Consider the following 12,547-nt stretch of genomic DNA (forward strand, 5'->3'; position numbering starts at 1 on the left):
TTGTACAAGTGTTGAGCAAAGTTTGTTCAAACAAATTGTGACCGGAGACAGAATTTGTCCTAGTTCATCATTCTTGTGAAGAAGTTGCTGTGTTTGTGCACTGCAGGGTTTTGTGACCAAGCATCTTCTTGATCTTCATCGTTGGGATGACTAAAGAACTTTGCAGCTAACAACCTTCTCTAGTTGGTGATTGAAATCACGTACTGGGATCCGCGCAATTGGTTAGTCACGTACTGGGAGCCGTGCATTAAAAGGAGAAATTGTCACTTCAGAACAAGTCCAATTTGGTATTAGGGTAAGGGTTCAACTGTAGGTTGGTATAAGGTATTGGGATTCTTTTACTTGTAATCGCTTGTTTTGATAATAGTGGAATTTCGGGAGTAGTGATCTTAAAATTACACGGTGGGGTTTTTGCCGCGTAGATTTTCCCCATTCATAAACAAATCACCGTGTTAATTTATTTTCCACTGCATACTTAGTTTATTGGTGATTTGTTTGTGTTACCATACGTTTGCATATTAATTAACTTAATTAATCCACTTGGCTAAATTAATTGGTTAATTAATCACGAGGGGTCAATTCGTTTTGGCCTATCAATACTTTGCATAGATTAGGCATGAAGGCATCCAAAGCACAGGAGCAGGATGTGTGTACTTGGAACCTTCACAAGTAGGGATCACACCAACCAAGTCGATAGAAGCTCATACAGACAATCTTGAAAAAAAAAAAAATTAAATCCAAGAAAAGGGTATTGCCAAATGGTGTGATGCAGGGTTCCCATGGACAGTAGTGCAGGCTAAGTTCTAAAAAATGAGCACACGAGGTTGACATGTGGTTCTTATGGATGACATACATAAGGCTCATGGATGACATGTTGAAGAAGAAAAAGTCCATAAGGCAAAAGAGAGCAAATGGGACTTGTTTGTTGCCTATAGAGAGGCAAAGATTTACAGGTGAGGGGGCAGATTGTTGGGTATATATATATAAGTGAAGTCTCACATTGAATAATAGTGAGAATGGTGAGTGGTTAATATTACATAATTAGGCCCATACCCATTGTTTAAGCCGGCATTTTGAGTTAAGTGTTGTCCCTATATATATGTTGTATTAACTACCCATTTTGAGGCTTTCCAAGGTATGATCTCCCCAACACAACTCTTACACGAGATAGCACCTTCTAAGTTTCGATGTATTAGCATTCTTGAGGTATTTTAAAAAAAAAATTAATCTAGGTAATTCTAAAAATTAATAAAATGAAACATTTGTAATTTTTATTTTTCTTTCTTTTTTGGATATTTCTTCAATATATGATTTTGATTAAGCAAGCTTGGTTGGTTTAGATTTTTTTGAGAAGAAGGTTGATTTGGAATTTAAATATTAAGAAAGACAACAATACATTGATAAAAGAATCAACATTTGCGAAGATTAAAAATAAAGAATATGAAATTACTACGTAAGCAAACTTACATGACCAGCAAGGATGTATAGAAATAAATTCCATGTAGCTTTGAACCGTTGGGAAGCCTTATTATTAGATTCCCCTTCTCTGTTGAGTTCCTTCCAGTATCGGTAGATTTGGAAAACTCTTGGCCCATATTGCAAAAGAATTAGAGAGTTCAAGATTGTTATATTTGAAGATTTTGTCCGTCTCATCACTGAATACATGCTTGGCATTACCACCTGAATGGATTACAACAAATTTTGTTTTTAGAGTCAATGGATATAATCTAATTATTTGTAGGACGATGATAATTTAAAGAAAATAGTAATTATTTGTGTATTAGAAAATTTTTCAAATTCACATTTTGATTTATTACTAATATATTTGAATTTTTTTATTAAAGGAAAATATTTTTGTTGTAAAATAAAAGTAACTTAATATTCCTTATCCAAGAAAAAATTTAGTATTTTTTGTCTGTTGAAAATTACATGTTAGATCTTTATAATATAGGCAGTTAGGTACTGCTATTAAGAAATAGGAATTAGAAACATTAGCATGGTTGTCAAAATCGTGATCTGGATCGTAGGATTGAACGATTTTATGACCTCATCTCACCAAAACGTTTAGAATCGTAGTAGGATCGTAAAAATGGTAGGAACGTATCTAGGATCGTGTAGGATCGTATAGAATCGTAGGATTGTGTAAAATCTTATAGGATCGTATGAGATCCTACCGATCCTACCAAAACATGTGTTTTTGGTTTAAGCTTCTTTTTATTTTATTTTATTTAATTTTTTCTTTGATGGGATTGGTTTGGGCTAAGATAATTCAACTAAACCTACAAGCCCAACTGGTTATCAACTACCCAATAACAATTTGAAGTCCCAAATTTACATCTTTGTCAAAAGAAAACCTCAAAAAAATCCATAGTACTTAAGTTTAAAGTTCAAACAAAAAACCTAAATATTTAGAAACATCAATCCCAAAGTCGTGCCTCCTCTCAAGAACCCTAAAACCCATCACCTCTCAGCACTCTCAATGACGTTGCCTTTTGGATTTCATATTTATAATTAGCTAGTTTACCTTAGAATGAGAATTCTAATTTAGATTTCATATTGTAATAAGCTAATTTTCATTTGCTAACTAGCTTAACTTATTTTGGATTTGGAACTTAGAAACTGGAAAATATTTTCCATATGTGTCGATAACATCTTGGTATTTAGTTGCTAATTAAACATGTATTAAAATTTTTAGATACATTGTGTCAAAACTTAAATATATTTGTTTCATTAGTATGGACATAACGATATAGGGCATGTAAATTACATTATATGATGCAAATCTTTATTTTTTAATGAATGAATTCATAATTAACGTGATTACTCAACATATAAAGTTACTATCAATGTATTTTTTGCTTAAAATTTGAAAATAGGTAGGATCTTACGATTCACGATCTGATCCTACGATCTACGATCCTACCTACCTCCTACGATCCTACATAGGATCCTGATTTTGACAACCTTAAAAATTGGGATAAGGTGACTATATTTGAAGTAGTGGTGATGCCAGAAATTATTTCATGGGGTCGAATATAAATATGATGATTACTATTTTTTTTTCTTTGAATACATTATATTCCTACTATGTGTAGTTGGATATGTAACATTGTGCTATAAACAAAGATCAAAATATAAATCAAGTATTTTATTATCCAAATGTGTACTACATAGAATATACCTATTAAACATCAACAAACTTGAGTCAAGAATCAAGATTGACAAAATAGATTCAATATCTTTAATTTATCTTCAATCAACTATCATTTTTATGAGAAGGAAGCTCAATTCTTTTTCTGTTTTCCATTTTATTTTAATATATATTCATTATAAATTTATGAATACCGAATTATTAGTATATACATGCAACTCATCAACAATATATAGGATCGTGAATTTATTCAAATTAATATTAGAAACCATAGACTTTGATATAAAATTTATATAATCAAACAAATAATTTTATGGATAAATTATACCTCTGGTCCTTGAAATTTTGTGTAATTTTAATTTTGGTCCTTCAAAATTAAAATGCTTTGTTTTGGTCCCTAAAATTTAAGGTAAGTTCGATTTATATCCCTTAAATATGAGATTGGTTCAATTTTGGTTCCTTAAATATTTGGTTGATTCGACTTGGTCCCCCAAAAATGGGGTGCCTCAACCCCGGTTAGTAATGTATAAAAAGTGGAGAGACCAAATTGTTTCTTTTTAAAATTTTAGGAACCAAATTAGAACTTTTTAAATTGCAAGGACCAAAAACACCAAATTTCAGTAACCGAAAGTATCATTTAGTCATAAGTATAAATATCTAATAATTTAAAATAAAAAATTGGACTACATACACATAAATAAATAAATATATATAATTAATATCTATTTAGGAATTAAAAAAAAATGGCAGGGGAGGGGGTGGATTGGGGGTGGCACCTACGGTGGCTTCGCCATTGGTTTGATAATTTTATTATTATTATTATTATTATTATTTTGAGAAGACCATTGGTTTGATAGTTGAAATATATTTTATACTAGTTTTTGGGATAAAAGATTGTAAAGTTATGGTTTTTACATAATATTTATGTTGTCTGTATTTCATGATAAAAAGTGTTGAAATTTCATTAATCTATTTCCTTATATTTTGTGGAATTTAATTGTAATGGGTATAGTATTAAGTTGGTTTAGATTGCTCAAGACAGTTGATCTCGCGACTTGCTCGTGACTGGCTTGGGATTGCAGCACCCACGAAAAGACCATGTGAGGAGCACTTGAGGAAGTTCAACAGTCAGTCTGTTTTGCAAGTCAGTCATGACTTGGCCAACTCGTGAGATACATTAACTAGCTGGATTTAAGTGTGACTTTCCAATCCTTCACCCACACTATATATACCTTCATTGCTCACAAAATTGTGAAGAGGCTATCAGAGAGAAAACCCTAGAGATTAGTTTTCACAACACCCACCTTTTAGAGAGAGCTACTCATCCTTAAGTAAAAATTCCTATGTAGTCTCTTCTTCTCCCATCTCCCATTGTTATACCTTGAGAGGAGATTGTACCCAAACACAACCCACACCCATTCAGAGTGTAGAGAGTGTTTTGGAGCTTGGGAAGCATTGGGTCTTTTCCAAAATAAGCCGGTAAGGCTTGGTGGTACAATCAGACAGTATTATGGGATCTAGGAAGCTAGTGAAGACAAGGCTCAGTAAAGTCTGTTGGTAGCTGGAGCTTGGAGGGCTCAAGTACTTTGGGTAGATTAGGCTTGGGGGTCTTTTTGGTTATCCTTGTACTCCAACTTATTCACTAGTGGATCATTTCGGCTTGAAGGGTGTTAGGACATATGTGATTCACTTGTTAGGAACATATGCCACTATTTTATGTAATTGGCTAATTCTTTAACAAAACACACTTTACTTGTATTTGGGTAGATCTAGGATGTGTTTAATACTTGAAGAAACTATGTTTCAAGATCAAGTGTTGAAGACATGCAAGTTTGTCCAAGAAACAAGCTGAAGAAGTGCCTGTCATTAAAGCTCGACAACTAGCTATCTATCGAGCTTAAGAAGCTGTTCCAGCCCCATGGCTCGATAGCTGCTCGACAGCATCTCGACAGACAGGTATCTGTCAAGTTTTATGAAAAATAGAATTCCAGTTCTGTTTTGACTCCAATCCGATTTTGTGTTCGGGCTTTCTTTTCTCACAACCCTAGACATATAAAAGAATTATTTTAAGGGCCGTCAAAGTATTCATAAGTTGCATAAGTGTTGAGCAAAGTTTGTTCAAACAAATTGTGACCGGAGACAAAATTTGCCCTAGTTCATCGTTCTTGAAGAAGTTGCTATATTTGTGCACAAAAGGGTTTTGTGACCAAGCATCTTCTTGATCTTCATCGTTGGAATGAACTGAATAACTTTGCAATTAACAACCTTCTCTAGTTGGTGATTGAAGTCGCATACTAGGATTCGCACAATTGGTTAGTCATGTACTTAGGAGCTGTGCATCAAAAGGAGAAATTGTCACTACAGAACAAGTCCAATTGGGTATTGGGGTAAGGGTTCAATTGTAAGTTGGTATAAGATACTGAGATTTCTTTACTTGTAACCACTTGTTGTGATAATAGTGGAATTTCGGGAGTGGTGACTTGGAAATCACCTGATGGGGTTTTTGCTGTGTAGATTTTCCTCATTCGTAAACAAATCACCGTGTCAAATTTATTTTCCGCTACATAGTTAGTTTATTGGTGATTTGTTTGTGCTATCACGCATTTGCATGTTAATTAACTTAATTAATTCACTTGGCTAAATTAATTGGTTAATTTATCACAAGGGGTCAATTCGTTTTTGGCCTATCAAAGGGCCGCAAAGAGGTTTATACGCTGAGTTATTCGATTTTCATCTTCGATAACACTTCACATGTTATCTTGGACTTGAGTTTCTTTTCCCTACTGCCTTTACATATTTGCCTTGCACTTATATGTTCATCCATGCAATTGTTGAGTATTTTGATTAATTAATTTGATAATTACGTATATTCCGCATTAATTGTATTTAGATTAAAATGAATTAAGTCTTAATTAAAATTGGGGGTCTTAATTAGCTCTAGCATTTAGATTATCGAGCTTTCAAAGATACACACACCTGTGACTTTAAGAGTTTGTATTTTATTGATAATAAAAATAAATTATTATCAAAAATATTTTTGATTGTAAATGCTTGTATATGTAATCATGATTATTATCAAAAATATTTTTGTAATCAATTTTCCATTTAAGCGAATATTTTTAGAGTATTTCTAACTTGGAACTTCAAGTTAATAAAAGCAAGTCATTTAATTAAGAAAATAATATAACATAAGTACAAAAATTCAACTGGTAAAGTTAATTTTTGCATTAGATGTAATTTTGTGGGCTTTGGAGTACCAGCTCAGTTGTATTCCCTTATGAGCATTTGATGTATTTTTATTTGCTTTGAAGTACTATAGCTCATATTTTTGAGGTCGGACTGAAGTTCAACCGAGGTTAATCTATGAAAAAAAAAATTCAATTACATAAAATAAATAAAATATATATTAATAGCCAAAACTTAGAGAAAATCCAATTAGATTTTAATTTAATTCTCAATTTTGCGCTATTTGTCCCATTCAATTTTTTATTTTGTATTAAGTAAATTATTGAGTGTAAAAATCGAAAAGTCCGAATCCAATTCGATTCTAAATTAGATTTCAATTGGAGTTCAATTTTTCGCCACGTGTCTATCTTAAGTTTTTAATTTTTGTGACAAGTGAAATACTAGGTGCAAAAACTGAAGAGTCTAAAACCAATTAAATTCTAAATCATATATATATATATATATATATATAAAATGAGAAACTATTACATATTTTAAAAATGTATGGTTTAAAAAAAGTGTAAGCTAATACTATGTATAATTTGTACGGTATAATTGTAATTTTTTTTAATGATACCTGTACATATACACGGGATTACACAGTACTTAATATAATAGTTTGCTACATAAAGATATAACAAGCTAATGCTTAATCCTGAGTACTTAATAACTTTTTGAAGGCTTACGTCAAAAAAGAAAAAAAGAAAAAGAAAAAGAAGAAGTATACATATGTATATATAAGCTAATGCTTAATCCTGAGTACTTAATAACTTTTTGAAGGCTTACGTCAAAAAAGAAAAAAAGAAAAAGAAAAAGAAGAAGTATACATATGTATATATATATATATATATATATATATATATAAAAGTCTTTTTTGTTAGTTCCAAATTATTAGAAAAATACGTAAAAATAGTATTTTTCCAACTTACAATGTAGCTAAGTCTCCCTTACCTGTGGAATAGGCAGAATAGCTAGAACGTTCAACATGATGAACCATAAGTGCCTTCGACCATTTTTGAGTTCATCACGTCGTATCATGTATTCCACTACAAAATGCACTAGGAAAACGGCATCGACGACCGATCGCGAAACAACAGCTATGGTCCACACCACATTGTTTAACCCAATGCACTTTTTGTCTTCTTTGATCAGGGGAACGTAAAAGAACAAGGGATCCAGTGATACTGCAAGCGTACGAAAGAATACAAATATTTGACGATACTGCAAGCGTACGAAAGAATACAAATATTTGACGATACTGCAACCGTCAACAACCTTGCTGGGACGTTGCTCCTCGATATCCCTATCCTCATTCCTGAACAAAACATGGCAAACATAAAATTATAGGTTGTCTTAAAAAAAACAAAAAGTTAAACACTATCAGATTCAGTATTAGGATCTTCTTTTTTTAAAAAAAAAAAATTATGTATTAGGACTGAGTTATGTTGACTTTGTACACCTTAAACTAATATAAGCTAACCTTACTCAACTTTCAACCTGTAACGTGTGTTTTATAACGATGATTCTTTATCATTAAGTCAAAATGCTAATTAGTTTTTGGTGTAAGTGAAGATCGAACTTCAATTTTTTTATTGAATACTAAGAGATTTTATCATTTGACATAACTGAAATTCACTATTTATTAAAAATTAAAATATCTCTATCATTAATTCTATTTACAAGAAAACTAGATTTTTATAACAAAGTACATACGCACTGCTTTCTCTCTATTAAAAAAAAAAAAAAAGTTTGGAATGGAATTCCTCATATTTAAAAAGTTTGGGATTGGAAAGAGGCTAGTCCATCCCAAACCTAACCAATTACCACTCTTATGCACATAAGAAGTTGAATTAGTGGAACTATATATATGTTTTCTTTCGAGACTCCCACTCTTTTGCACAAGATGATTGGAGTGCATTATTTTGGAATTTTATAGAGCAATTAGCATTAATAATATGTTGAATTAAAGAAAATATTATAATAATTTAATTCAAATTGAATAATAAAAATTACTTTGAATTAACTTGGCAAAAGCATATGTAAATTCGAATTTTTATCAGTACTTTTGGTAATAAATAGCTTAAGGCTGCAACATTTTCTTCTTTGCTAAATCAGCAATCAATTACTTGGTCTTCGAATCATGGTTCAACTTGGACCATTATGCTTTGGGGGTTCTGCTCTCTAGCTAGTCGATGAATTGGTTTTCAATTTTGAGTAAGGTCAAAATTATTCATATGCACTTATTCACTATTTAATTTCAAATGATTTTATTTTGTATGAATCTAACCCGACCCGACCTACTTATATTTAATATATATTTAAATTTTAAAAATATTTTTATTTACATTTTTACCCCTCTTCCTAAATAAAACCCAAATCTTTAGTTCTCTTCTTATAATTTGTGTTGATTTGGTGTTATACTTAGAATTATTTGGTGATAAATTTGCTCTTATTTGTAGTGGTAGTGTTCTAATTCTCAATTTAATGTTAATAATAGTAATTAAAAAAAAAAAATCTGTCCAAACCATGGATCCAACCCGATCCACATGGGTTCAGTTGGATCCCTGTGATGGATTGAATTGGGTTAAATTTTTGTAACCCACCATGATGGATTAAGTTGAAAAAACCCTTCAACTCAACCCATACCACTGTTTTAAAAACCGGACCGGACCGGCCGGTCCGACCGGTTCAACCGGGAACCGGAGGCCAACCCGGTCCGGTTAAAAGGTCAATAACCGGTCAAAAACCGGTCAATAACCGGAAAACCGGCCAAAAAACGGTCAAAAACCGGGGTTGAACCGGAAATTAAAAAAAAAAAACGGTTCTTTGACCTGTTCGGTTTTTAAAACCATGACCCATACACACCACTAGGCACTAGTAAATACTAGTGGAAAACAGAATAGAACAGACATACAAAATCTTCTTGAAAAATATTTTAGTTGAGAGCCTAATAATAACCAATTTATTTGTTAAAGAAAACAACAACAATTTAGAACTAAGTTTGTTAGACTATTGGCCAAAAGAAGAAAAAAAGAAAAAGCAAAAAAAAGTTGTTTTTAGCACATAAGTAGAGAAAAAGAAACTATCTTTCATCGTTCTCTAGCGATGGGCTAAGATTACTCATACCTAATGCTTGTCGATGATCCAATCCCTGAACTATACCATTTTGGTCCCGGCCCCTAATATATATATATATATATGTGTCAATTTGTTTTACAGTGAGCTGGGTTGGATTTGAGTCATAAGATTCACAAATCCACCTAACCTGACCCGACCCACCAATATTTAATATATATTTAAAATTTAAAAAATATATTGTAAATATTTTTATTTACTTTTTTACCCCTCTTCCTAAACAAAACCCAAATCTTAAGTTCTCATATGATTTGTATTGATTTTGTGTTATACTCAGTATTATATTATTTGGTTATAAATTTGCTCTTATTTGTGGTGACGGTGTTCTAATTCTCAATTTAATATTAATAATAGCAATTAAAAAAATTTGTCCAACCCAATCCACGTGGGTTGGGTTGGACCTTTGTGATGAATTGGGTTAGGTTGGATTTTTTTTTAACCCATCATAGTGAGTTGGGTTGAAAAAAACCCTCCAACCCGACTCAATCCATCCTACCTATGCACACTCTAGTAAATATACTAGTGGACAATAGAATAAAACAGACATGCGAAATCTTCTTGAAAAATGTTTGAGCTGATAGCCTAATAATAACCGATTTATTTATTAAAAGAAAACCGCAACAATTTAGGACTAAATTTGTTAGACTACTGGCCAAAAGAAAAAAGAAAAAAGTCATTTTTAGCATGTAAGTAGAGAAAATGAAACTACCTTGCATCGTTCCCTTGCGTTTGGTCACTTTGGCGATGAGTAGTCGTACCTGAAGCTCGTGGAGGATCCATCCTCTGAACAATGTTTACACAACCCGACGAGCTTTACAAAAAAAGTTTGAATTTTGATCCCTGGAGAAATGGAAAACAGAGATTAGACAATACGTACTAACAAATTTTTCATTTATTTCAAAGTGCAACAATATTAATGAAAAATAAGGCTATTGACCTAATTGTTCAAAAATATAATAAAAGTAAACAACAAGTATTTCTAAATATTTTTTTTTTTTTTGGAGTTATAAATAGCATCACAAGATATATGTCTCCTTAATGGGTGGTTGAAAATATAGTGAAGTTGGCTTGGTTGAGACTGCGTGGTCTATTGGTCTGGTATTGACCTTAGCATACCCCCTCGTTCTTTCTTGGGTTAAATTTAATGGAACGAATACTTGTTCAAGAAAAAAAATAAAAGGTAACCCCTTATTGAGAAAGAGAATGTCTAATTGAACCTGATCACAAACTCAAGTAGCTTGCATTTTACAAGGCAGAACAAGAGGAAAGGGAATTTGGACAAAACAAAGAGTGGCAGAAACTGGCTTTCTTATAGAATTTTAAGAGCATGCGGAGGTGCAGAAGCAGCTGAAAGTAATAAATAAGATTAAGACCTGTCATCATGATCTTAATTGGTGAGTAATATGAACCATTCACACTGATCATTCCCTCAAGTCTTCCTATGCTTGTCTTTTTCACCAATAAATAAAATATGGGTGGAAAGGGATGGAGATAGGATTTTAATGGAGGGGGGCAACGTATGAATTTTCTATTTTAATGAAAATTCAAATTAGTATTTATTTAATATTAACAAAATATCATATAATGGAATGATACAAATAATTGTTTTTCTTTTTTATATACAAAATATTTAGTTACTATTAGATATCAGATTTGCAACTATATATACGTATATCTCTGAAAAACATGTTTAGACCCAAAATATTTAGTTACTATTAGATATCAGAATTGCAACTATAATGAATTATTCAAGACTTAAACCGGATAATTATTTATCACAAGTTTTGCATGGATAAACATATTTAAGGAAATAAATAATCAACACACCCATACAGACTTAGTACTAGTTATGAGATAAGTTTAGAATCTATGGGTGGAAGGGGATGGACCGAGGATTTCAATTGAATTGAGGGGACCAACGTATGAATTTTCTATTTTTAATGAAAATCCAAGTTAGTACTCATTTAGTATTAACAATAGAAAATGAAATGTGTTTAAGCGTCTACATGATCATCATGTGCATTGTATATGACTTTTGGACACATGTTGCTTCCTTTTTACTGCCACATAACCCATTATGTAGCAATTGCTGCATACTAGTAAACAACAAAACCTTTCACTTAAAAAAATATTATCGAATGAAAAAATACAAAATAAATGTTTCTTGATACTTGCATTGTAAATATCTATTAAAATGAAATTTAACTTTCTTTACATCTCGGAAATCATCTATAATTGATTCTATACTAAATATTTGAGGAATTTTTTTTAAAAAAATAATCTTTTGAATAATTTAAGTTTTTTTTTTTTTTTTTTTTTTTTTGTGTAAAAAAGTTAAATATTGCAATTAACTTACCCATTATCTAAAACTCAAATAAAAATTATGTTTACTATCTCACTGTATGTCCCATTATATTCTAAAAGAAGACTAATTATTATTGCTAAAGAAAAAAAGGAAAAAAAAAAACTCAAAATAAAATAAAATCTATATGTGGAAGTCTATTTAGTAAGCTTAACAATGTCATAGTGCTCAATGCATAGAGACACCCATCACAAACTTGATAAAACAATAAAAATTTGCAGGCCACTCAATGAAATACATAAGAAAAATAGATGAAAATAACTGAAGTTTTAAGTTATTTAGTTAGAAGTAATGATCCCAACTAATGATGCTCAAGATCATCAACAAGAGAATTGTCCAAACTCGTAGTGTTAGAAGACTTGAAGAGCAAAATAACTACAGAGTGCATTGGTGTAGTACTGGCTAAAACCCTTCCAAAGGTTAAGTCAAAAACTCACAACAATCTCCAAGAACTCAAGTATAAGTATGAAATTATGCACACATACCTTGAAATGGAGGTGCCTTGGTATTTATGTAGTAGTTTAGGGTGACCATGTTCCCAAGAAGGTAGGAATGTAGGCACTAGTATAATGGAGGAAGTGGAGTTAGTGGCACCGAGATCTTTGGGTTTAACTTCTCATACTTAATGCGTACAGATATGTAGGAGAACCTTCTGGTGTGGTGTGTAATAGTTT

At 31.6% G+C, this 12,547-nt stretch overlaps 1 protein-coding gene across 1 annotated transcript in view; it reads right to left on the bottom strand.

The window, feature by feature from the left end:
- Positions 1-10,850, bottom strand: part of LOC126705458 (cyclic nucleotide-gated ion channel 1-like) — a 28,032-nt gene extending 17,182 nt beyond the window's left edge. Inside the window, exons 1-4 of the mRNA XM_050404484.1 lie at positions 10,729-10,850; positions 10,221-10,351; positions 7,328-7,691; positions 1,468-1,680 (exon numbers count right to left, since the gene is read on the bottom strand). Coding sequence (XP_050260441.1) covers positions 1,468-1,680; positions 7,328-7,691; positions 10,221-10,291 — 648 coding nt within the window. The 5' untranslated portion in view covers positions 10,292-10,351; positions 10,729-10,850. The remainder of the gene's footprint in view (positions 1-1,467; positions 1,681-7,327; positions 7,692-10,220; positions 10,352-10,728) is intronic.
- Positions 10,851-12,547: the final 1,697 nt, after the last annotated feature.

The sequence above is a fragment of the Quercus robur genome, chromosome 11, assembly GCF_932294415.1.
Source record: "Quercus robur chromosome 11, dhQueRobu3.1, whole genome shotgun sequence".
In the NCBI taxonomy this organism is placed as follows: Eukaryota; Viridiplantae; Streptophyta; class Magnoliopsida; order Fagales; family Fagaceae; genus Quercus; species Quercus robur.